Source organism: Danio rerio, chromosome 7 (genome assembly GCF_049306965.1).
Source record: "Danio rerio strain Tuebingen ecotype United States chromosome 7, GRCz12tu, whole genome shotgun sequence".
Lineage (NCBI taxonomy): Eukaryota > Metazoa > Chordata > Actinopteri > Cypriniformes > Danionidae > Danio > Danio rerio.
In genome coordinates this window covers 58,771,228-58,798,967 of record NC_133182.1, presented here as the reverse complement: position 1 = coordinate 58,798,967, position 27,740 = coordinate 58,771,228, and the positions used below count along the sequence as shown (strand labels likewise).

The 27,740-nt window shown below is 36.1% G+C and overlaps 1 protein-coding gene across 18 annotated transcripts in view; it reads right to left on the bottom strand.

The window, feature by feature from the left end:
• The window catches only part of camk2d1 (calcium/calmodulin-dependent protein kinase (CaM kinase) II delta 1), a 154,806-nt gene that overhangs the window by 73,783 nt on the left and 53,283 nt on the right, over positions 1 to 27,740 (bottom strand). For all 18 annotated transcript variants that reach the window (XR_012382377.1, XR_012382382.1, XR_012382379.1 and 15 more), the window contains exons 3-5: positions 20,825 to 20,884; positions 10,469 to 10,523; positions 5,689 to 5,754 (exon numbers count right to left, since the gene is read on the bottom strand). Coding sequence is in view for 12 of the 18 variants with exons in the window: in NM_001114708.2 (NP_001108180.1) it covers positions 5,689 to 5,754; positions 10,469 to 10,523; positions 20,825 to 20,884 (181 nt within the window). In the remaining 6 variants the exon portion in view is untranslated. The remainder of the gene's footprint in view (positions 1 to 5,688; positions 5,755 to 10,468; positions 10,524 to 20,824; positions 20,885 to 27,740) is intronic.

The window sequence follows — 27,740 nt, the reverse complement described above, 5'->3', positions numbered from 1 at the left end:
GCGCTTTCAGGAGCGGTGGGCGTTACAATACTTCTTTACTGAACATCAAGGCAATTGTGTTTGTCTAATTTGTAAAGAGACGGTTGCCTTGTTTAAGGATTTCAACGTTAAGCGGCATTACGAAACTAGGCATGCTAAAATTTAAGACAAGCTAACAGGGAGTGAGCGCGCTGAAAAAGTGAAACAACTTCAAGCTGCTCTAGCATCACAACAGCGATTCTTCACGCGGGCCTGTGAGTCAAACGAAAGCATCACCAAAGCCAGCTACGAAGTGGCCATGTTAATAGCTAAACATGGCAAACCTTTTACTGAAGGTAACAATTTATGAATGTTTGCCTGGCACGAAACACAGTGGCACGGAGAGTTGAGGACCCATCATCAGATATTCTGAGACAGCTAAGGGACAGAGGAGTGGCTTTTGATTATTTCTCATTAGCCTGCGATGAAAGCACTGATGTTTCTGACACTGCACAACTGCTGATTTTTTTAAGAGGGGTTGATGACAACATGAACGTGTCAGAGGAGCTGCTTGACCTAAAAAGCCTTAAAGGGCAAACCAGAGGAACAGATTTATTTGTTTCTGTTTGTGAAGCTGTCGATGATATGAAACTGTCATGGAGTAAAGTTTCTGGGATCATTACCGATGGCGCACCTGCTATGGCTGGTGAGCAAAGTGGATTATCCAATCTGATCTGCAATAAAGGCAGCGAAGAAGCAGGTAACGCTATTAAACTTCACTGTATCATTCACCAGCAGGCTCTCTGCCCCAAACATCTGAAACTTGACGATGTTATGAAACCAGTGGCAAAGGTAATCAACTCTATTCGCTCAAAAGCTCTATACCACCGACAGTTTCAGCAGCTTTTGCATGACATGCAAGCTGAATATGGTGACGTAATATATTACAACGATGTGAGGTGGCTAAGTCGGGGGTCCGCACTGCAGCGATTTTTCTCTCTCAAAGAGGAAATAAGACATTTTTTGGACGAGAAGGGACAACCAATGAAACAACTGTCCGATCCTGTATGGCTGGCAAATCTGGCTTTTTTGGTTGACATAACAAAGCATCTGAATGAGCTAAATGTCAATCTTCAAGGAAAAGATGCAGTGGTAAGCCAGCTATACGCTCACATCAAGGCCTTTGGAATCAAACTTGTCCAAAAACACTTGTCCCTAACAAAGCCCAGCACCGCGCACTTCCCAGCTTTGAAAGAGGTCATTGACAGTTTCCCAAAGGACAATATCGAAGTTCAAATGAAGGGTTATGTGACAGCCATCGCATCTCTTTCTGTGGAATTTAACAAACGCTTTCAAGACTTTGCAGTAATTGAAAAGGACATGCTGCTTTTCTCTTCTCCTTTATCAGCGGACCCTGATAATGCTCGTCCACAGCTTCATTTGGAGCTCATTGAGCTGCAGTGTGGCGAAGAGTGCCTCAGAAAACAACAGCATTGTTCTCTTGTTGACTTTTACCGGCAACTAGACAAAGGCAGGTTTCATGAAATGCGACCATTTGCTAAGAAAATGCTGAGCTTATTCGGCTCCACATATTTGTGTGAGCAAACATTCTCAGTCATGAACTTAAACAAGAACAGATTGAGATCAAAGATGAGTGACTCCCACTTGCGTGACATTTCAACCACTGCCCTCAAGCCGGACCTGGTCTCTTTACTAAAATCTAGATCTCATTATTACCCTTCTCATTAATGTCATGTTCACACAGCAAAAAGTCTAAAGCACATTAATGCAATGCAATAAAGCAAACTAACGCAAGCATAGTTTACTTTGTTTACTGTACATCTGAGTTTATTTCTTGTGGTGGCAAGTGATTTTCCCAGTTGTGGGATTTATAAAGTAGTTGGCATCCTGAAAAATCTTGTAAAAGACAAGAGCAAAATTCACTTGTTTTAAAATTTAATGATAACAGATCACTTTGCATTACTTAAAACTACTGTTTAAAATGTTCATGAGGCAAATATGGAAATGTAAGGTATTCTATACAGTTTGTTAAATTTTATCTGACTCTCCAGATATGAATGAAAGGCAGAAATGTGTGTTTAAAGTTGTTCATTCCTGCCTGAGTGGCTTATATTTGGTTATATTGCCATTTGAAAAATAAAGGTAATTGTGACAGTAAAAATTGTTTTATAACAGTGTGTATTTTCATGTAACTTTTGTGGCGAAAAAATATCAGAAGAAACTATTGGCCCCCGGGCATCTTCACTTTATCAAATTTGGCCCTCTTTGCAAAAAGTTTGGACACCCCTGCCTTACACAGAGTGCACATGACTGCAAATTTGAAAGTGAAATTTCACTGGAGTCACATAGACTAGTTCAGTAATGATTTTATTACTTTTCTAGACCTTTGACATGCTTGTTATCAATAGAGAAACAGAAATCTCTCAGAATTCATAAAATTGTCCAATTGTATTCCGAAGATAAACAAAACTCTCACAGGTTTGGAACAATGTGTGACTAAGTAATTATTGACCATTTTAGCTGGTGAGTAATCTCTTTAGAAAGAAGCTAGATTTAAATTGGTGTTTTCCCACTAATTAATAAACCAAAATCACCACAACATCCCCACATTGAACTTAAAAATAAACAATGCTTCTTCTGTATAGGTAAATGTTCTTCTGAATGTGTTAATTTGTGAATTTTGTGTAGAATGTTCTGGCTTCCATGAAATGCACTTACAGTGGTCTATGGGGAAACATTTACAAGACAATTTAAAAGAAAATATGTTAGTAATGTAATATGTAGTAATGTCTGTTGTGCATGTATTTTGAACTGCAGGTCTTTGAATGCTTGCTTGCATTTGCAGGATACTTGATAAATGGATTTCTCGTAAAAACTGTCCTAACTGAAGCTTAATTGATCCCCACTTCCCCTTCTGGATTGGTGCATCCCAAATCAAATACTTCACTTATAAATTATGTGTAAAAATTATTATATAAGTTAATAATATGTCCAAATATGTAAGGAGTACGAGGATGAACTACTACAGCTGGTGAGACTATGAAGGCCATGAGTGACAATTTATGAAAGGGAGTGAAGCGACACAGTTGATGTGGGTATGCCGTGATAATGACATGGTGGATTTACTACTGTATTTTTACGGTAATGTTCATCTCATTTTTACCCGTGGATATGTACATTCAAATTCAAATGTTTATTAATCGAGTAGTATGCAACTACTGTATATTTGGACATAGCTACTGCATTTTTTGGTCCTGATGCTAATAATGATGGCGCCATAATATAGTGACCTTAAGGCATCACATTTGATATTCTTTAAAATCTTTTAATAGTGTACAGCTGCGTTCAGAAAACAGAACTCAATTCAATTAAAACAAACAAAACTGGGACGTCAAAGGATCTTGACACCCCTTTTCCACAAGCTCGAAAAACCGCGTGTGGAGCTAGTGCTATTGCCAGTTGAGAGCTGGTTCAAAAGTCAAGCCTTCCAAGAACTGCTTTGCTATTTCACCGGTAAGAGAGCCACTATCAGACTATTCGTACCATCTTTCAGTGGCAGATATGAAAGCTGCATCAACAAAACATTCCTTTTAATGTTAATAACTTTGCAAACCTATATTTCAATAACAGCAAATCCAACTTATTAATGCAGCACATCTCACTACTCAGTGATTACTACATTTAAATTTAAATTTACTATTTGACAGTTAGAAAAGTACGTTCTTAATAGTATAAATGGAGCTCGGACGTACTGCATCCACCATTTGTCATTATCACCTGACCAGCCAACATCAGTTGTGCTACTATTCATGAATAATCTCACAATGCATCTTGAGATATTGAATGCACACTTCAGAATCTTGTTGGAAGTAGTAGGTCATCAGGGTCCTTCTCGCTTATTGTTTTTCGAATACTAGGAATTCAGAAACACTACTTTGCTCGTATATTGTTTTTAATGTACTATACAGGGCTACGTTTCCAAACAGCGACATTACTCGTGGCTGAACTATCATAGTACCATGCATCGTTTGAGAAACTAATTATATAGAAATGAGTGTTTCCCAAAACCGTAGTTGCTTTGTCGCAGATCCATTGTTTGACCAACATATGCTATCTTGTAAAATGTCCATAATGATACGGGGTCACATGTTCTATAGAGAAAAACCCCTTACTCTTTTTGTGAAAATTATATTGTTTTACACATACACACAAAAATACAAAAATCCAGTATTAGTTTTGGTAAAAACATGCACTAGTTTTCTATTTTAATTTAATGTTCATTCATTCATTTTCTTTTAGGCTTAGAACCGCCAACTTATCCAGCATATGTTTTACGCAGCAGATGCATTTCCAGCTGCAACCCATCTCTGGGGAACACACATACACTCTCATTCTCACACATACACTAAGGACAATTTTAGCTTAATCAATTCACCTGTACCGCATGTCTTTGGACTTGTGTGGGAAACTGGAGCACCCGGAGAAAATCCATGCGAACGCATCAATGCCAACTGACCCAGCCTAGGCTCAAACCAGCGACCTTCTTGTTGTGAGGCAACATCACTACCTATTGCGCTACCGTGTCCCCTTTAATTGAATGTAAACGGCACATATAGTGCCTATGTTTCCTTTACAAATATTATTGGGAATATGCTATATTATATTCTAAAACAGGATATTGTTTATTTATTTTTTAAAAGTCTACTTTTACAATTTGACACAATCAAACCACTGCAGGCGACGCAGTGGCGCAGTAGGTAGTGCTGTTGCCTCACAGCAAGAAGGTCGCTGGATCACTGGTTCGAACCTCGGCTCAGTTGGCATTTCTGTGTGGAGTTTGCATGTTCTCCTTGCATTCGCGTGGGTTTCCTCCAGTTGCTCCGGTTTCCCCCACAGTCCAAAGACATGCGGTACAGACATGTAGTACAGGTGAATTGGATGGGCTAAATTGTCCGTAGTGTATGAGTGTGTGTGTATGTGTGTGTGTGGATGTTTCCCAGAGATAGGTTGTGGCTGGAAGGGCATCTTCTGCATAAAAACTTGCTGGATAAGTTGGCGGTTCATTCTGCTGTGGCATCCCTTTATTAATCCAGGGCAGCCACAGCAGAATGAACCTCCAACTTATCCAGCAAGTTTTTTGTTTTTTATGCAGCGGATACCCTTCCAGCCACAACCCATCTCTGGGAAAAATACATAAATCAGTAGAAGGTAAATGCTAAGCAACTATGGAAAAGGATTGTGTGGGTGTTTCCTAGCACTGCAAATTGAGCTAGGGTTGTGTGACTGGAAGGGCACTTGCTGTGTAAAACATTTGCAGTGTAATTGGCAGTTCATTCTGCTGTGGTTACTCCTGAAAAAGCAGGGAATACGCCAAAAGAAAGTGATATGTGATTGAGGACGAGGGGATGGGGGATTAGATAGGGGATTAGATAATATTGTGATGATGGATCTGTTTGGTGGGAGGAATGACAGGTGCAGATGCAGATATACTAAATGATAGAGTCTTGCCCTATAAACGTCCACTGTAAGTGCATTTTTGTTGAATAGGTTTATAATATCTTTTACAATTATGTATATTTGCCATTTTTAAAGCTTCACAATTATATAAATTAGCCTTAAGTTAACAGTGTTGCCTACAGTGTTAAATGAATGCCTTCTAATACTGTAAGTGGGGTTAAAATATATTTGTATTTGGCCACAAACACTAACCTGGCATCAGCCTCACTGTAGTATTCCCTGGCAACAATGTCTTCAAATAGCTCCCCTCCTGTGACTCTGAAAAAGTTCAACACATCAGACAGTGTAATTTCAGCAACTGTAATAAACAGGAAGCTCAGCGTGTAAGAGATTTACAGAAAGAAACGAGAAAAGTTTTTAGTACATGATGAAAAATGTATAAAAATGAGACAATTTCCATTAGAAACTGTGCATTACTCCGCTCACTCTGATGTAAGTACTCTGAACAGTACAAAAATTAACACATCAGGCATTTTCATCTGAATTAAAAGGTTGTCTTGGCAACACAGCAGCAAAACTCATTAAACCATTTAGGAATCTTCAAGCAAATTTAATTTTGATTACTGCATCTACTAAAAAGTTTTTTTTTTAATGTCTAGTATGTTGAATACTTTACCTCATGTTATCATGAATTGCAAGAAATATTCATCAAAAACAGAAAAACTACTTCCCAAAATTATATTTGATATTATGCTTTGCTAAAGACTTCATTTTGAAAAATACTTTGTAGTGATTATTTATTTATATGTACACAAAAACAGGTTTAAAGGTAAAAAAAGGATAATGATGAATAATGTCAGATGTATATTAAAGAGCCCCTATTACGGGTTTTTGAAAGTGACCTTCAATGCAGTGTGTAACACAGTTCTAAGTGAAGTGAATATCCAGCTAAGGCTTAAATCTATAAGTTACCTGTGTTTAAAACTACATCTATAAAAGAGTCGACTCATAGTGGTTCGAATTAATTGCTGCTGTAACGAGTCTTTAGCTGTGTCGGCATGACGTTGATATAAAACTCAAGTTCCGCCCATTTGTTGCACGCGTAGAGCCAGGAATAATGAATGTCTGTCCAGAAACACTGTAGCAGATCCCGGCTGAATCAAGTCACATAGACGCTGTACTCTGAAGTGTGAGGGAAAGTTAGTTTCTCTACCCAAAGATTATGCTGTGAAGAGTTAGTGGTTGAAGTTTATTTTTGCAAAAAAAAAAAAAAAAAAAAAAACTATTCTCACTACATATGGTACACGTGGATAAATCATATACACGCATAAATAGACGCATTAACTTTTTGAGTTTACTCGCTTCATTCGCGCATCAAATCAGCTTCATTCATGCATCAAATTCACTTCATAACAGACACGGATTTGCGTGATACTAGAAACCAAGGTTATAATAGTTTTAGAATTTTCATTAGTTTTCATTTGGACTTATTGTTTTCAAATTTAATTAGTTTTAAAATAAATTTTTAGGGGCAGATTTACTAGTTTTTATTGGTTTCTATATTTTTAAATTAGTTTTTTTTTTCATAATAAGGATATTTGTTAGGTGCAAGATTCAAAGTCATCATAATAAATATTGTATAATAAAAACTCAACCATACATTTTTTGAAACATGGATTCAGAGGACACATAACCTCTATCATCTACCACTACCATTTACCCATCCTTAAATTCAAACACAATAGCCCAAAAGACAGCAGCCTTTGGTAAAATATGTGTGCAAGGCTACTTCTGAGGTTAGATACACACTAGTGATGAGAAGTTCAGATCTTTAACGTAAACTGGATCTGTTGTGACAATGCCTGCATGTTAGGACTCCACATACCAAAATTATGTAGACAGCAATCATAATTTCAGTCAGTTAAAACATCACCATGATCTAAAAAATTCTTACAGTTAAGTTTTGCTACCCAACTGAAGCACGACTCACATATTTAAACTCCATTACGATTTTCTTTTATGAAATAAACTTTTCACCAGATCCTCTTATTTAAGTGCTTAGTTTCCCCTAAGATGTTCAAGTTTATTTCAGTCACAGCAGGTTGTCATTAACTGTTTGTGTTTGGTTTACTAAATCACGCATGTGCAAAATTATCGGTTCACTGTTTCTCCAATCTGATATCTGTGCACTGTACTAGTTACTGATTGACTCAGTGTATATTGGTTTATTTCAAGTCAGAGGAGGTATTAGGCATGTTAAAAAGTAATTTATTTGCGGATAAGAGTGCTTACTGGAGACGTGAATCATTTTAAAATAGTCAGATCAATTTGGTGAACTAGTTCAATTTGGTAAACTAGTTCAACTACTTCACTTAGAAGATCTGGTTAAAAAGATTTGTTTGTGATAGCGATGACTAATACAGAAATAAAACCCATTATTGGGCACAATTGTGTTAAATTAATAATTTTAGGTCTCTGTATTTAATGCTGTGACCATACAGCTGTCATGTCTACTCCCCAGCAAACATGCCAGTGTGGACCCACTGTGGGTAGGTGTGGGTTTACTGTGGGACAGTGTGGCAGACCAACCCCACAAAATGTGTGAAATGTGGGGCTGGTGTGAGCCCAAAAGTGTGGGCTGACTGTAGCTAACCTGCTCTGATTAGTGCAGGATGGTCGACAGTCAGCCAACATTTTGGGCTGTCCCAAAGGGGGCCCACACGTGCCCCACGGTGTGGGGCCCACACATGCTCCAGAGTGGGGGTTCGATCTGGCCAATAGTAGCAGGATTACAGACTCTGAGGTGCCGTACGGGTCAAACACCTGAATGAAGCGTTAATAAATTTACTTCTAAAAGGCAAACAGTAGGCTTATGTACATTAAATACACTGACAAAGATGAAAACCAAGGAGGTTTTCTTTATAACTATAGTTAGTTTCATTTAGTTTTGTATATATACAATACAGTTTCAATTAGTTCTAGTTTTTTTTTAACTCTTTTTTCTTATTTCAGTTAACGAAAATGATTTTAAATGTTAGTTGTAATTTTTCGTTCATTTTTATTACCTATAATAACTTTGCTATAGACTATTAAGCAGGTGTGAGTTGGAGATGGTTGGAGCTAAACTATGCAGAGCTGCAGCCATCCAGGAGTTTGAGACCATTGCAGTAGAGCAATTAAGGTCATCTGATGAAATCATTTTGTCATGTGTTGATATTAGCTGTCAGTTTAAAAAGGATAACATAATAGTATAAAATAGACTGAAATAGTTATAAATTGCACAGTTTCCCAGAGGTTCTGTCTCGGTACCTGAAAGTAGAAATATTAAACCATGGTAAAAAGGCAGCTTGGGTTGAATGAATCATATTTAAATTAAGCCAACAAATACCTTCACCCACACTGCCTGTTGCCCACTCTTCAACGTGGTCAGGCATTTGAAATGGTATGGCCATTTACCTCATGGGAATCATTAGCTCTAATGATGCCACATGGTTACATAACAGGCAAGCAAAGCCATTTATATGACCATCATGATGCAAATAAGCTACACACAGTAGAGAAGAGTTGTCCTGCCCAGTTTCTTGGTCAAAAAATGTAGTTATACTTCTAATGACATATCTACTACATTTAAACTAGCAGTTTATGTTTTAACAGGTTGTTAAGAAAATCATGGAAACCTAATGAACACAACTATGTTAAAAATGAATGTTAAAAGAAAGACAAAATAAATAACTGGCATGTACTGTATAGCTTCCTGAGAGCAGCCTTCCCTCGAACAGTTCTTCTGGAATCTATTGCTGAAGTTGATCATTTGGAAAAGTAGCAGAAGGTATATTTTTATGATAAATTATCTGTTGAACTGCATCCTAATCATCACAAATACTGTAGAAAAACCCGCATGGACCCATGATTCTCCCAAAAATCAGTCAAGTTTGGTGAAGGAAAAATCATGGTTTGGGGTTACATTCAGTATCGGGGTGTGCAAGTGATCTGCAGAGTGGATGGCAACATCAACAGCCTGCGGTATCAAGACATTTGTGCTGCCCATTACATTACAAACTACAGGAATGGGCACATTCTTCAGCAGGATAGCGCTCCTTCTCATGCAAAGGTTCTGAAACCAAAGAAGGTCAAGGTGCTCCAGGATTGGCCAGCCCAGTCACCAGACATGAACATTATTGAGCATGTCTGGGGTAAGATGAAAGTGGAGGCAAAGAAAATGAATCAAATGAATCCTGATGAAATCTGGGAGTGCTGCAAGAACGCTTTCTTTGACATTCCAGATGACTTTATTAATCATATGGAATCATATGGAAGTCATCGGGTAATGAGGTTAATGAGGTTATTAAGTTATTTGAGTCATTGCAGAGATGTTTGGATGCAGTCCTCCAAGCTCATGAAAGTCAGACACAATATGACAAGCATGACTTTATATTGTATACTGTACATTATTTCTGTTAAGTGACGGCTTTTGTTTGAGCAAAAGACCTTACTGTCCTAATTAAATAATTAAAAGTCAAGCCATGATTATATTATATTTTGGTAAAATAAGCGTAATCTAGGACTTTGCCTTTCATATAAGCCACTTCTGATAGCAAACGATCAGCTATAGGTCAATTTATTATTTGTTGTTCCTAAGACTTGGATAGGCAAAGGTTAAAAGATAGACCAAAGGTAGGCCAAAGGTTTTAAGACACTCTGTATTTGTTTCCTATTTATTTACACCCCGTATAAAATATCACATGGCTATGAGTGTGATATTGCTTAAAAACAATATATATATATATATATATATATATATATATATATATATATATATATATATATATATATATTAATATACTGTAAGTATTGAGTAAAAGATATACATAATGATAATGCATGTAATATATTTTAAACCAGTCTGAATTGTGAATTGTGGCTTTTAGGAGTGAATAGAGGAGCTCTAATTAACAGTCACATTTATTTAACAGGAAAACTGGAGACATGACCTCATACAGGTGGAGACACACACACACAGAAAAATACTCACAAATCAAAGACAAGGTAGTGAACACCCTCCTCTGATATGCTGTCATGGAGCCTCACTGTCGACAAAACAGAGAGAGAGAGAGAGACTGATTAGATTGTATCGTACAGCTCACTTTTATTCTCATTAGATCGTGGGAGTAAGATATTCACAGACTCATTTACTGCACAAATTGGAATTATTTCTGCCTCTGCTTCCTTTCATTGCCAGATGAATAATGGGCAGATCTTTTAGGCCTTTTCTGTTAAAATACTTATATCTCTGCTTTATATTCTATATCTACAGTGTGTCAATTCTAAGAGATTTCCATGGAAATGTACATATTTAATATATGATTATATATTTTTATTAAAGGCGAGGCAGTGGAGCAGTAGGTAGTGCTATTGCCTCACAGCAAGAAGGTCGCTGGTTCGAACCTCGGCTCAGTTGGTGTTTCTGTTTGGAGTTTGCAGGTTCTCCCTGCCTTCGTGTGGCTGCTCCGGTTTCCCCCACAGTCCAAAGACATGCGGTACAGGGGAATTGGGTAGGCTAAATTGTCTGTAGTGTATGAGAGTGTGTGTGTGAATGTGTGTGTGGATGTTTCCCAGAGATGGGTTGTGGCTGGAAGGGCATCTGCTGCGTAAAAACTTGCTGGATAAGTTGGTGGTTCATTCCGCTGTGGTGACTCTGGATAAATGAAAAATGATTTATTTTAAATGTATCTGATATAAATACAGAATATTTTATATTATATGATAGAAAAATGCACAAAGGCATGCACATCACTTTACATGAGTGCTCAGCCAAACAGCAAAAAGTACAAAATTATGTATTTAAAATAACACGGCAACACCAAAGCTCCAAAAATGGCAATTTAATAAATTAAAAACTCATTTAATAACTGATTTATTTTATCTTTGCCATGAAGACAATAATATTTGACTAGATATTTTTCAAGACACTTTTATACAGCTTAAAGTGACATTTAAAGGCTTTACTAGGTTAATTAGTTTAACTAGGCAGGTTAGGGCAATTAGGCAAGTTATTGTATAACGATGGTTTGTTCTGTAGACTATTGAAAAAATATAGCTTAAAGGGGCTAATAATATTGACCTTTAAATGGTTTTTCAAAATTAAAAACTGCTTTTATTCTAGCCAAAATAAAACACATAAGACTTTCTCCAGAAGAAAAAAATATTATCAGACATACTGTAAATATTTCCTTGCTCTGTTTAACATAATTTGAGAAGAAAAAAAAGTCAAAAGGGCGCAATTAATTCTGTGTTCAACTGTATGTTAAATAATACAGCCATATTTTTTTTATTACATTTACATTATTTTATATAAATGGAAAGCACTTAATTGAAGTCAACTGCCTACTTTTAATCTTTCAAATAATAATAAAAAAACACATATAAACCAGTATTTAATGGTGCTGAATAGAGAATAGGAATTTTAACCCAGTGGCTTGAGCCACAGGTAATGCTTGGACAGATAACAATAATAATAATTCCTTACTTTTATATAGTGCTTTTCTGGACACTCAAAGAGCTTTACACATTTTTAGGGGGAATCTACTCATCCACCACCAGTGTGCAGCGTCTATCTGGATGACATGATGGCAGCCATATTGCACCAGACCACAGACATCTGCTGATTCATAAGCTGCTTTCACACAACCTACATTGAAAAAGTGCTATAGAAATAAAGATTGAATCGGTAGACAGGAGATAGAGTGATGAAACCAATTAGGATATAGGGATGGTGAGGAGGCCATGATGCACAGAGGCTAGTGTGAAAAGTTGACTGGGATGACAGGGTTAAACCCCTATACTTTTTTTGAAGGACATCCTGGGATTTTTAATGACAAAGGAGAGTCAGGACCGTGGTTCAATACCTCATCTAAAAGATAGCAGCCCCTGCTTGTCTCTTATAGGTCTGGTTTATACTTCAGCGTCAAGAAATCAGTGTGACCCACGGCTCATGTCTTGCAACTGGCCATGCATTTATACGTCTGCATGCTGTTTGTGTTGCTCTGCAATAGCACTTCGAAATGCAAGCTGGCAGTATGTTTTTATGTTCCTCTGTGATGAGTTTCTTTAAAGGTGTTTGTTTTTTTCTGAACCTTAGCTTTATATACAAGTAGCTAAAACCTGCTCATTCAGATGTGCAACAACTTAAGGTAAACACAAAACAACAGTTTCTATCTGCAGCTCCTTCACGGGACTTGACAATTTTAAACACTCTACAACATTCACTGGATGTAGAAGTATAAAGCCAGGCGCAACCCTGCTTACCTTCAATGCCGACCATGTGAGAGTTGCAGAGAGCTAGCTGCTGACCAGATAGATAGTTATGCCTTATTCACAGTAGCAGCAACTATGTAGCTGTCTGTCATTCTGGATGGCGACCTGCTGAGAACGTAGGTCTGTGTAATGTAGGTCTACAGCATGAAGAGTACAACCGTCCTCTGAGCGAGCTGACAGAGGATCTACTGGTGCTCCTATTAGCTGTCCTTCAAGAAAGTCGCTCTTCATTTGCATAAAGTTGAAGGATTCTCAACTATGTCTATTTGCTCGATATGCTCAACTGGTTCAATAATATCCAGCTGCAGGCCCGCAAAACCACACACATTTCAGGCACACATAATCCAGCACACACAATCTAGGCAAACCATATATGGTTACGACAAATGTTAATGTTATTAGCGTTTTTTTCGAACATCATCATCATTATATTTTTATATATAGTTAATAAATATTGTACACCATAAACAATGGTGCATACTTTTTCACAAATATCGTGATCGTGACAGGCCATTCAATATAATAGACTGAAGAGTTTTCTATCATCCATCATAGATGATCAGTCATTATTTATCTGACAGAGTCAATATAGCAGATACTCGTTCGCTGGCCTTGTTGAACGATCTAAATTGGACAGGTTTATTTTATATAATGGATTCATTTATAATAGAAGAAAATCAAGGTAATATAGTCAATAATACAGTTTTATATGTAATACAAATCTTTTTACATGTTTAAATGTATATATTAATATTTTACTTAAGCGATTTAAAAATATTTATTTGCTCATTTTTAATAAGTTTTTTATTAATGATTTCCCACATTAAATACTATAATTTGTAGTAAGTAATATATTGATTTTAAACCAAAAAGTACTGGTAATTTGTGGTAATTATAGTTGCAACAAATATAGCAAAAATGTTATTATTATATATATATATATATATATATATATATATATATATATATATATATATATATATATATATATATTTATATATATATGTATGTATGTATGTATGTGTGTGTGTGTGTGTGTGTATATATATATATATATATATATATATATATATATATATATATATATATATATATATATATATATATATATATATATAATCAAATAATCAGTTAAGATAGTCAGTTTATAGCTACTATATATTGTTTAAATGATTAACTATAGTAATTTATTTTAATGTGACATCATTGTTTGCTTTTTTATATTTAACAGCAAAACGATTTTAACCAAGTATGATAATATTATGATCCTTAATTAATTTATTACACTTAATTTTCTCTAATTTTCTACAGTTGGTCTATTATGTTTTCTTTGTATGTGGATATGTGAATAAATTCATGTGTTTAACCAATTATTTTTATCTGAGTTTAAAAAAGATAAAACGATAAAATGATGACATAATGACTGAAGTGGGAAGCCTTAAACATTTCAAAATGAATAGCAGTTGTTACACGGGCGGTCACGATCACCATATTTGTGAAATTCAGAAGGTGTCGATAATGCTCCAAAGGAGTTGGTTAGTTACCATATATAGTTTGCCTAGATCGTGTGTGCTAGATTGTGTGTGCCTGGAACGTGTGTGGTTCTACGGGTCTGCAGCTGAATATATCTCAACTGGTTGCCAACAGTCGATATCCTTTGTGCAGACGGACATTGCCGGAAGTTGCTCACTCTCTGTTGAAATGAATGGTTGCTTGTCGCTTTGTTCTCTAGGCTCAACTTACCCATTACTGGAAACAATTATCAAGTGCCGTTTAGGTCATAATTTTTTTGGTTTAGGTGTGTTTGGTAAGGGTTGGAGCTGAACACTGCAGAAAGATCTCCAGGAACAGGGTTGAGCACCCCTGTTTTCATTCATATGGTTAAAGGAGTTTATTTTGGATATTTTGCCACAACCACAACAGCCAACTACAAATACAACTGTTGAAACTATTTGTGCTATAGAGCAGTGTTTATTATTATAAGCTGCTGAGATGAAAATCCTGCTCTTATAATAAAAATGGCAACATCTAGTGAAAAATAGATATTTATACTGTAGCCCTATTTAGTTGCTAGAACAGCATGTAAAGAGTACGCCTACAGTGCCTAAAACAGTGTCTAGGTAGGCAGTGCACTAAGGTGTGCCCTAGAGCTACACAATCCAAATGGTTGCACAACCCCAGTCAAAAGAAGGGAAATCTTCTACTGAAGCATCATGACAGCTACTTCATTAAAGTGTGTAATTAGCAGTTCCTCAGAGGAATCAAATAGCTTGACCTTTTGATTAACAAACATGGATAGATTGCGTGGGGAAACAGGAGACATAGAGGAATCCCCCCGTATAAATATCTCAAGCATCTCTCTCATCTGTGATACAGCTGCCTGCGCAAACCTGTTGCCATGGTAACAGAAAGAGAATTGCTTTCCAGCTGAGGGTTGCTTTAGAGAGGAGAAATCCCTCTGTTAGTTTAGGAAAGCCACTGGGTTTCATGTTTGCCATAATGATGAAAATCTGACTGTTGACCGCAAATGCCCTCACATTTTACTGCGCTACATCTTGATTCCCAAAACTTGAGATTTTAAATTCATAATGTTGTCATAGTTGCAACACAGTCTCATTGGAACTACGTGCCCAGGACTAGATTTTTGGGCACTATAAAATATGGGGGCGAAGCCACATCTGCTTTTTTTTTTCACAAATCCATTCCACATGCCACTGTGTACATTGTTGACAATGTTAAATATGATATTGAGCCACATATTCTCATATGTGCTGTTTACAAGTCCTTCTCGTGTACTTCCATTAGAGGCCTTTCAGCCTGTTGTGTGTATATTAGCTTGCCATTGAGTGACCCATTCATCCCTTTCCCTAAGCAAACTAAAGTATATCACATTGCAGCCTTTATTTCTAGCCACTTTTTTCAAGAGTACATACTTAGGTGATGATTGATAATAAAGTGTGTATGGCATGCTGTTGTGGGAGAGAGCCCTGAGCTCAGAATATCCTTGAGCCCAGGGCTCCCTACCGTTTGAAGGGCAAGAGGAGAGTTTGAGCTTAGGTGGTTCTCGAGAACACCCCTACTTGTAAACTTCTGAGATATATCAGACTAAGAGTTGCTAGGATGCAATTTGAAGTATTCAATTTACTTATGGTGTATATTTTTGGACTGTGGAAAGAAACCGGATAACCCAGGGAAAATCCACACGAAACACGGGGAGAATATGCAAACTCCGCACAGAAACGACAAGTGGCCTGGAGAGAGCCGAACCAGCAACGTTCTTGCTGTGAGGCAAGAGTGCTACTCACTGGAGTAGAAAGCTCAGATAATTTATAGTGTGTCAGTATTAATCTGATTGGTGCAAATATGTGGAGCTAATGCTGTACCAGCTGTGTTCAATCATAAGCATGCGATTCTCTCGAAATTAGTTTATAAATAAACCAAACTTTGTTTTTACCTGGTTTCAGGAACCCCTGTTTACTGGTCTAATGCAAACCCCAAGTCTGACGCCATACAAGGTGAGCTACCAAGCAAACTGAAAAGGTGTCCATACAGAGATAAACGGACAGCAGTAGTGTAAAAATGAACAGAAGTTATTGACGGTATCACACCTACCCGCATAGATACAAAAAATAGATATCGCATACAGGCCCTGTGCATGCGTCAATAACGCCACCATATTGGTACAGTGCTCCCAGGACAAAGGTCATTCAAGTAGGCATGGGCTGGTATCAGATTTTGACGGTATGATAACCTTGGATAAAAATATCATGGTTTCATGGTTTGAGTGTATTGTGTTTACTGCTCTTAAATATATAATTTTTAAATGTCTGGGTAAAAAACAAAAACTTTGTTTCCCCTTTGAACACAATATATTTCATTTTGAGAAACTTATAGTTCAAATGAATCATTGACTTCTGTGGTCTTTATTAGTTTCAAAAACACAGATTTACAATTTAAAATGGCTTCTTGGATATCTATTCTGCTGAAGATACTGTTGTCCTAAAAAACTTAAAATAAAATGTATTAAAAAAAAAAAAACATACATACACCATAGAAACGGTATAACGGAAGAGTTTAAAATCTTGACTTTTTCAAACTGTGGTATACCTTGTAAACAGTCATCGTTCAATGCCTACATTCCACCACACTTAGTCAAGACCAAAGCCAATCAGAACATGCCAGACTTTTGCGCTGTGTATGGGTGTGCACTCTCAGAAATAAAGTATGCAAGCTGTCACTGGCGTGGTACCTTTTCAAAAGGTACACATTTGTACCTTCAAGGTCCATATTAATACCTAAAGGGTAAACATTAACACCTAAAAATTACAAATATGTTCTTCTTAAAATGTTAGTGTACTAATATATACTCTTGTGGTACCATTATGGACCCATTAGGTACAAATGTGTACCTTTGGAAAAGGTACCACTCCAGTGACAGCTTGCGTACCTTTATTTCTGAGAGTGTAGTAACGAGCAAAATAGCAAAACAAAGCATAAAGGCATAACATTTTTTGGGTAAGTGTTTGTCTTTGTATGATTTTGTATGTTATGAAATTGTATTTTAATTTGTGCATATATATTAGATTAGTCAGTACTAATCTAGCCAAATCTAGAGCTCATATAACAAAATAACTTACGATAACGGCCCAAAAACCAGTGCAGTTAAATTTATGTGATAGAAAAATATTAAAAACTAATTTTTAAAAGAGGAAAAAACAGGAAAAGCAAAAAAGCAAAAAAAAAAAAAAATATATATATATATATATATATATATATATTTATATATATATATATATATATATATATATATATATATATATATATATATATATATATATATATATATATATATATGTTTTTATGCAATATTTTGCTTAAATTTAATTGTATTATCTTTCAATTTCTAAATGTGTTTGGTGACTTAAATATTATTTGAAAAATATATATCTGTTTAATAAATCTGTTTTGTTTAAATCCACCAAAATACATTACCACTGATAAATGAATAAAAATATTCATTTTCAAAATAGGGTGTACTCATTTATGCTGTGCACTGAATGTATATGTGTATGTATACACATATATAGCTCCAGAGGGCCAGTCCGCCATTGCACCTTGGTCCCAAGTTCGTTTCAAAGGAGCGTTACTCTGTAGTAAGATGGTGGCTACATTGACACATTCCTTCCAATTAGCATCTAGTGTAATTATCTCTGACCACCCCATAGCATTTGTTTTGCACTCAAAAGGCAACCAGACATATGCCAGGGCATGTATTTGTGGTTTTTCAAATATGTAGCCCTGCACATACCCCCAATGAGTCTGTGTTGTATATTTATATCAAATCACCATAGACACAAAAATGTTTATGTATTGTATTGTATAAAAGTAGAACAAAGTGAATTTTATTACATTTTATTTTAAGGTAAAAATTGTGGTATTAACAAACCATTAACTAAGATTTAAAGCTGAATAAAGTAATAAATTTGTTGCTTAATAATATTTAGTAAGGTAGTTGTTGGGCTAACTGTAGGTAGTGGGTAGGATTGGGGGTTGTAGAATATAATCATACTTTATAAGTACAAACAAACAGCCAATATCTTAATAATAATAATAAGCTATGGGAATTAATACTTAAACGAAAGTGGCACCCAAATAATTAAAACCCAATTAAATATTAGCAGAGTAGAGAGGTTGTCAAATAATTGAATAAACACTGCTAAAAATATGTAAGTCTATTTAAACGTTGGAACATGAACAAACAGAATTGTTTCAATGGCTTAGTGTTCTCATGTAAGAAGATGAACATATGGGGGCGGGAATGTGATACTAAATTTTCTGTATCTGTAGCTTTGTGTTATAGCCATAATTACAGCTAGATAACACCCACGCTTGTAATCTTGCAGCTGGCTAGGAGGTGGGTGAGAGTGGGCAGAAAAGCTTGGCCATTTTTAGCTGTTACCACCTTAATAGCGAGAGGTCAGATTTGCATGACCTCTTTAGGATGAATCACTCAGCACAGATTCATAAACGTAAGTGCCATGAAAGATTCTCTAATTGCATAAATTGACTTGTTTTCGCAGGACGTTTTTCAATACTCTTCACACTGTTCTGCTTACCAACTTTGGTGCAGCATGGCATATCAAATCCAAAATGCAATAAAACTAACCAAACACCATACGTCTTAAATGAATGCATTATCCTAAAACACATGAACCTTCCTTTAAGTTTGTCACCCAACAAACACTCTTTGTCCCTCTTAGAAGAACAACAACAATTAGTGTAATGCATTACAAAGCTATCTTATGGAATGCTTCTTCACAAAACAAGTTAAATGCTGTTCTATACTGTTCAATACTCTTCACAGTAATATATGTTACATGGGTTATTTTTATATTTTAATAAAAATTAGAGAAGTACCAATTGTAAATCTTGTTTGATTCTGTATGTGATATAACAGGCAAATATGTTGACTCCAGGTGGCATGGTGGCGCAGTGGCTAGCACGATCGTTCCACAGAAGGGTACTGTTTTGAAGGTTATTTCTGGACTAAATTGAGCGAACAAATCTTATCTTATCATTTAACTTTATTATTTTGATTTTATCTTTTAATGAAGCTACATAAATATGGAAGGTAAATCCTGCCAATTTTAAATAAATCAAATAAACAATGGAAATGAAAATGAAAATCAGATTAACAATTTCATTTTAAAACACTGTTTGCAAAATATCTGCCGAAATTGAAAATTATATGAAATTATTAAATTTTCACTTTGACAACACATCTTTCCTGTCAAATTGATAATTAAAACGAATGCCAATTTTATTTTCACTGCATTTCCGTGTCAAGACTGCCAATATTAAAATGAAAAGCCAAACTGAAAAATAAAATGCAAACACAACTTTTACAAAGCTTCGATGTAATTTGCACAAGATTCCTAAAACTGCGTGCGTGAATGTCCGGCAAATATTAAACCTACAACCAACTTTATCAAGCTAGGTTTATCAATCAGGTTTATTTTGTACATTAACATAACAGATATCCACACAGCAGTGGAGATTAAGCTGTATCGTGTAACATATGCGTGCAAAAACAGTGCAAAGCTAAACGCGCGCTCTGTCTGTCTGTGTGTGTGTGTGTGTTTTCTGCGCTGTGTATGTGCGTGTGTATCTGTGTGTGTGTGCGCGCACGTAAACTTTGTAAAGACATTGTGTGTGACTTATTGATGCAACTGCACAACAAATACTCATTGGTAAAGTTCTTAATGTAGTATTTCTCACAAACGCTAGGTGAGATCTTCTTCGATTAGGTCTGTCTGCTGTCTGACGCAGCCGAGAGAGAAGATTAAGGCATGCAGAAAGGCACGTAGAAACGATAGGCGGGGAGGACTATCCTTAAAGGCGCAGCATGACAAAACAGCCCCCTGGTGGAAAAATGTATAAAATAGGATCTTGTAAAAGGTTCCTCCAAAAAAATCCAGCTTAAACCCGCCTAGGCTGGTATTAGCTGGTCGACCAGTCTGGTTTTAGAGGGGTTTTGGCTATTTCCAGGCTAGTTTTCAGCCCTTTCCAGCCTGATCTTAGCTGGTTAGGCTGGGAGATGCCCAGCAATCTGACTGCAGCTCCTGTTTGTTTGTCTGATGTTGCATCTGTGCTCTGTCTTCAGCATGTCTGGAGTCTGTTAACGCTTCTACTCCAGATCCACTCTGGGCTTTGTGTTTATTTCTCATACCATCAGCACTCACCAAGCAGGGAGTGAACTTTCTGTGTTCAGTGAGGACAGAAAAATTACTTTTAAGTTTGAATCTGTCATTTTACATCTGGTTTAAATACTAGTATATTTTAAATGCTACATGTAATGTACATAAAACAGCTCATCAATCTGTGGAACATTAAGTGCTTTAAGGCTGTGGTAAAGGAACCTTAACTGTGTGTGTGTGTGTGTGTGTGTGTGTGTGTGTGTGTGTGTGTGTGTGTGTGTGTGTGTGTGTGTGTGTGTGTGTGTGTGTGTGTCTGTGCATGCGTGTGTGCATGTGTGCGTGTTTGCGCGTGTTTGTGTGTGTGTGGTTGCACTCACCAATATTAGCATGCTTGAGTAGACGACAAATTCTGGCCTCTCGTTCCAGTTTTTGGTGATCTAAAAGACATTAAAAGACATGTTGGAAAAAATAAATAATACAAATCTGTTTAAGCACCAAAATATTTAACTAGCATCCAGATAATACCATTTTAGCTAATTGTCAACTTTTATTGAAAAAAATCTATAAAAAATGTGAATACCACACAACAGATACAGTGTGTTATGGTTCTGAAATCTGCTTTCTCTAATTGATTTAATGATCAATGAGATCTAAGGGAAAACCCAAAAAGCCATAACTGTTTTCTTTAGCCATTCCATTGAAGTCAAGTACAACAGACACAATATACAAACAAATAGACAAGTCTTTTTCATTTAGGAAATGTTGGATTTATATATGTGAGGATATATATGTATGTGTGTACGTAAATACACACACTTCTTGCTCTTCTATCTCCCTCCTTCCACATCCATTCATTGATTCCCTTCTCTGTTTGTTTGATTCATAATCAAGAAAATAATTTTACTTTACTGTAACATTTTTAATAGATTAAAAACTGTGTAAAATCTAGGTGTCACAATCATCAGTGATCTAATCCTTCCAGATTGCAGGAGAACTACAAATACCATCATGCACCTCTCACAAACCAATTCCTGATTCCCTCTGATCACACACACACACACACACACACACACACACACACACACACACACACACACACACACACACATGGCTGAGTCTTGTTAGTCTGTAGCATAAAGTGTTTTTCTGGTCTTGTCCCTCTGTGTTTTGATCCTTGCCTTGTTTTCTCGTTAATTTTGTTTTGCCTCCTCTACTGACCATTCACCTGTTTCTGACTACTCTTTTGGATTACCCTTATGATTCTGTTTGCACCTGTTTGACCATTGAGGCTGCACCATTCTGGCTAAAATGTGAATCACATTTATTTATTTTTTTATTTATTTTTATTTATTTTTTGCTGAAAATCAAGATCACGAGTTTCTCACCATTCTGTAGATGTGAAATACAAGTTAATATGAGTAGGCTATTATTATTGTTATCCTGAAACATATGGTAAAATAACAATAATAACATTAGGCCTATATGTAGGTCTACTATTGCTTAAAATGCTAAATTTCATATAGTCATTATTCTGTACTTGAACAGACTTTTAATATGTCCTGTTTGTTAATTCACACTAAAGTGATGACATGAGAATACAACTAATTATAATTCTGAAGTTGAATTATTATGTTTGAGACAAACACCTGTCATTTGTTGTTGACAACATTATTAGACCATTTTTTTCACCGGTAAAAAGAGACATTTGTCATTATCAGCTTCCTTCTTACATTTGGCCTATGTTCAACATTAGATAGTTTAGGGTAGTTATACTGACACAGTAAACATTTATTTTCATGCACAACACTATGGGCCCTATTATACAGCCGGCACAATGCAGCACAAGGGCTAGACCATATGGGGCATAGCACATTTTTTAACACACTTCGTTATTATTGTTCATTTATTTGTTTGCTGGAAATTATACTTGAATTTAAAAATAGTTTTGAAACAAATCTCTGTGCTTAATAAACAAAATTAATTATGTTTAGGCTAATGGATGTCTGTGCATACATCACATTTTTCTTTCCACAAGAGTGAAAGTAAAAGTAAAGAATGAGGAGGCTCATCTCTCATTCTTGCCCTGTAGATGCTCTGTTTAACTGTTTTATCTCTAGTGAAGTGCTCAGTTTTTCCACTTACAAAGTCATTAAAAAGCAAATGCACTATGGCCTGACGCAACTAACTCTTAAAGGGAATGGGTGATGAGACTTTGATTAGTTTAATCTCAAAAAACACCTGTAACTCATTAAGAGAATATGCTCAAACCTATTAGATCATGCGCCACGGCGCAAAGCAGATCTTTCCTTCCTTAAAATAGCAAAAGTGGATTCTGACAAGCCCTTAATGCTTTGAACTTTGCGCCTGGATCGTCAAAATTGAGCCCTATGTGTTAGCAATGAAAGAAAAATGCTTGTCGTAATTATAACTGTAAAATGTGTTATGATCATTTGAATGATGTGCGGCCAGTTTTATTTTCACTTCAGAGTGCGGCTCATGGCTGCCGTCACTGTGAGAAAAAACACATACATTCAAATCTAACCTCCTTCACGGCCCCAAACGATTGCTCTGTGCAACAAACTGAACGTTATTTAAAACTTTATTAGATGGTATTCACAGCCTTTGCAGCTTCTGTTCACTGAAGTCAGCATCATTGGCGTGCATTACATTACATTTAGACAGAAATTACATTTTTGGGTGAATTATGTCTTATAAATACAAATGTGCTGCTTTTAACGCCATTTGGAGGCGCCCATGTTGCTGTGAAGACTTGTATGACTGCTTTGCGCCCCTTCCTGATCTTGAAAATATAATTGGCTGAATCGTAGAAAAGCTAAATTCAGATCGTGTGTAAGGTCGAATCGAAATTATGATCTTTTTTCGATGAATCCTGCAGCCCTAGATAAACTTTGTGTGGATCCTTATCTCCGTTGTCCAGCGTTCCAATGTTACACTAGTACATACTATAAAGAGCGAGTGTTATTGCAGCAAAAGGTAGCAAAAGGTAGAATGTCATAATCAGGGCACAAAACAGTGACATTCACATAAGATTCAGACCTTTTCTGAAGCACAAATGAGAGAAAATGGAGGGGGAAAAAATGAGAATATGCCTGTGTGTGTGTGTGTGTGTGTGTGTGTGTGTGTGTGTGTGTGTGTGTGTGTGTGTGCTAAACTGCATAAATGTGCAAAAAACACATAATGATGGACTTATGCTCCTAGCACCCCATAGCCTGTGATAGCCTGGAGCCTTACGCTGAGAGGCCTAAAGCTCCCATACAAACTGTAAAAAGGCACTGCAAATGGAATCGGAGTGATAGACAATGGGATTAAGTGGCAATAATAGGGCTGGACAATTCATCCATAATCCAATAACAATCTAGTAAAAGCAGGAAAGCATAGTTCTGCGACTAGTAGTAAATTTTCTAATTCTGTAGGCCAGAGGATGCTCTTGTGTGAAAACTCCAAATACACCATGAAGAAGAAAACCATGAAATCCTAGGAAAAGGTATTTTTTTAATCATATCTATAAAAAGATTTTGTTTTGCTAATCCAACTATTACTTTCTAAACTGACCATAAACATTATGTGCAAAAATAAGTGTGTCAGGCAAGAGTAATTTATTAAAAAACATAAAAAAAAAATGTCAGAAGTAATCTAAAGTCATATTTCCACAGCAGATTTAAGGCAGCCCTAAATCGGGTTTGTCTGCTCAGACATGAAATTTCTTGGGTCTGACCCACATCAGTCCCTAGTATCAAAGTGCTGTTTTTAGGGTTGCAATTAACGATTATTTTAATAACCAATTAATCTGTCAATCATTTATTCGAATCGGATAAAAACAACAAGCAAAGCATTTATTTCCAACCCTTTAATCAAAAAAGTTAATCCCTGAGCTGTTATAATAATAATAATAAAATAAAAAGCTAACTAAGAAGTTTTGTCCTGTTTTCAATCCAAATCTCAAAAAATCTTTAATTAAAATCCATACACATCAAGTAGCATAAGAAAATATGTCTTGTTTTCTGAAAAAAGACCTCAAAATTAAGTGATTGTTTGCTTAAAGCAAGCAAAAATATTTGCCAATGGGGTAAGAAAAATTACATTTAATGAGATATAATATCAAACACTTAATTTTCTCATGCCATTTTTCCTGCCTAGTCTTCGTTGAAGTATTTTTGAGATATTTGGACTGGAAACGAGATGAAATTACTACGTAAAAACAGCTTTTTTTTTTGCAGTGTAGCTATACATGACAACAGATGAAAAAATTAGTGATCCAAAAGAGGTGAGTGAATAAAGACATGTCTTTAGTCTTGCAGTGCAAAATAACTCCACCACCGCTGCTTTATTACTGTTATTAACCCTTTCACTGGTAAGTTTAAAATAGTCATTTTGTTAGGCAATTATTACTTTAGAACGCTCACCATTAATGTTTCCGTGGCGACGCGCCGTTTGTCACGTGACACACCGCAGCCGCAATAGCACTGTGACAGATGTACCCATTTTAGCATGTGTCTTTTTCTGTTTTAATTCAACATATTCACATGCTTGCTCATCATGTCATCAGCTACCTGATATTCCAATTCACAACAACGTGTAAGTGATCGTGATCTATGACGTGAGATGAGCTTTGCTATGTTTACTTGCAGCCATGTGTTTGCCTCATTTATAAAGTAGAACATGCAGGATTCAGCACGTAAACTCAATCGTTACTCTCAACATACATGCAAGTAAGTGGCTGGTCAACTTAGAGAAGAGTAGATTCAACTTTATAGTTACTTTCACTATGTGTACAGTATCTGATATAAATAAAACGCATCATCAAATTATATTTTAATGTATTGTTAGATTTCCTTCTGTGTTTTACAGACTCTAAATGTATTGTTTTACTAGTACTTGTGTGTATTTACATGTCTAAAACATAAATGCAGCATAATAGTGATAATATGACACGTCTTTCACTGGCTTAGTGCCAGCCAACAAAGCTCAGTTTGGATTTTTCAGTTGCTGATCTGACGCTAACTTGTCATGCTTGTTGAGATGGAAACCAAGTAAAAACAACAGCACCAGGAACTTTACGGTTTACCTGCTGTTAAACTCCCTTCCCACTCATCCCTGTCTATGAGGCGCCAAACTCTGTATCAGTGCGCGAGAGACACCGTGTTCCCTCTGCTCCTCAATGGACTAAAGTATTTTTTTATTTTATTTAAATGTTCCTGTGTCGCGCGACACAACAAATCGATTATGAAATTTGTTGCCAACATTTTTGGTAATCGATTTTTATCGATTTAATCGATTCGTTGTTGCTGCCCTAGCTGTTTTAATGTAAATAAAAATGTGTAGGCTATTTTGAATTTTGTGTAATTTGTAGGACTGAAATCACTGAAAATATACTATAATACTGATCCACTCCAATAAGAAATAAGTCACATACTGCATTTATAAGGTATAATTCACCCAAATATGTTATTTCTTTCTTAATGTAATGACGTATTCGTGGCCGCAAAATCCCACATAAGTTGAACATGAGCTGTGTATTTACCAGAAAGGACGGGCTTGCCTTAGAACGATGTCTACTTTAGTGAACAGAACCTGTATAGGCAGTGAATAACAGTTGTGAATAGCATTCAGTTTGTTGCACAGAGTGATTATTTGGGAGCTGCGCGGGAAGGATGATTTGCATGTATGTTTCTTTTCTCAAAGGCTACGTTCACACTGCATCCAAATGTGGCCCGAATCTGATTTTTTTGCCCACATGTGACTCAGGTAATGACAGTGTGAACAGCCCAAACAGCATGGAATCTGATCTTTGCACTTCAGTATTGTGCCACTTTCATATGTAGTCCTAAATCAGACACCGATCTGACGTTTTGCAATGCGGCCGCAGTGTAAACGGTTATGCCGGATTTCATGTGACTTATACATAATCTTGGAGCAACAAGCGTCATCATTTTGTGCTGCAAACATCATCTAGCAGTAGAATGGCACACAGGGTAATTATTTTACCACAGAAAGTTGGTTGTTCATTTTGAAGAAAATTTTGAAGGCAAAACTGTTGCTTGTAAACCTGTAAATCTGGTTAACGATTGGGGCACGGGTTGATCGCAAAGCTGAAGAGCGTTGTGGTTGTTGTGGACAAAGGATCCGTGCACAAAGGAGGGTGCACTTTCATTTTAAGTAGGGATGCACTGATATAAATTTTTTGGCCGATACCGATAACCGATAATTCTTCAGACTTTGTAGGCCGATATATTTCCAAATGTTGTATTTTTAAACAGCAAACTTCATAAAAGATTGAGCTGCTCTTATGAACCGAATAGTTTGATAAACTCAAAGCAAAAAAGCTATAACTTCAAAATTGCAAGGTGATTATAGCCCTATATTCACGATTTCACATAAATCAGCATGCAAAAAGTTATTTCCCTTTTCTTCATAGCAAATTAACATGCAACTTGACTGTTGCATAAAAATAATAGGTTAAATAACAAAATGGAATTTAATTAACAAGCAAGTTATATATATATATATATATATATATATATATATATATATATATATATATATATATATATATATATATATATATATATTTTTTTTTTTTTTTAATATATATTAATAAAATAATATATAAAGACTAAGGACTGAAACCTGCTCAAATGGTCTTGAATAAAATGTTAAAATGTGTTACAGTGATGTACATATGTACAAATATGTCATGTCCGAAAAAGCCTTTTTCAGAGGTGTTTTGACAGTTTAGAGCCACTGTACAAGCAAACAGCTAAATAGAGATAGTACCTTTTAGTACGTTTAGAAAATGCGGCACAGATTCATCCTATTTGGCGTTTTAGATTCTTTTGAACACATGTAGGTTCTGCTTGTCAATCAGAATGCGCTTCTGCACTCTTTCTTGCAGTCAATCACAGGAAAATGATTGATGAAAAGTTTATGATAAACCGCTGAGAGTTTTACTTAACTGTAGAGGCAAAGTTGCCATCAGAGTCAGATTTTGATACAAAACCTGCATTGAGCTGACTTTGACAAGCACAGAGCATCATATATAAAGACAGAATGAGCGACTAGTGGAGAGCCCCTTTGACTGGATTCACCTCTCACCTCTTTCCCGTGCTACAGTGTTTGTGTGTGTGTGTGTGTGTGTGTGTGTGTGTGTGTGTGTGTGTGTGTGTGTGTGTGTGTGTGTGTGTGTGTGTGTGTGTGTGTGTGTGATAGGTGATAGCTCTCATGCACGCTCGTTATAATCAATATGAATATTCTAATCAAACTGAAAACAATCTT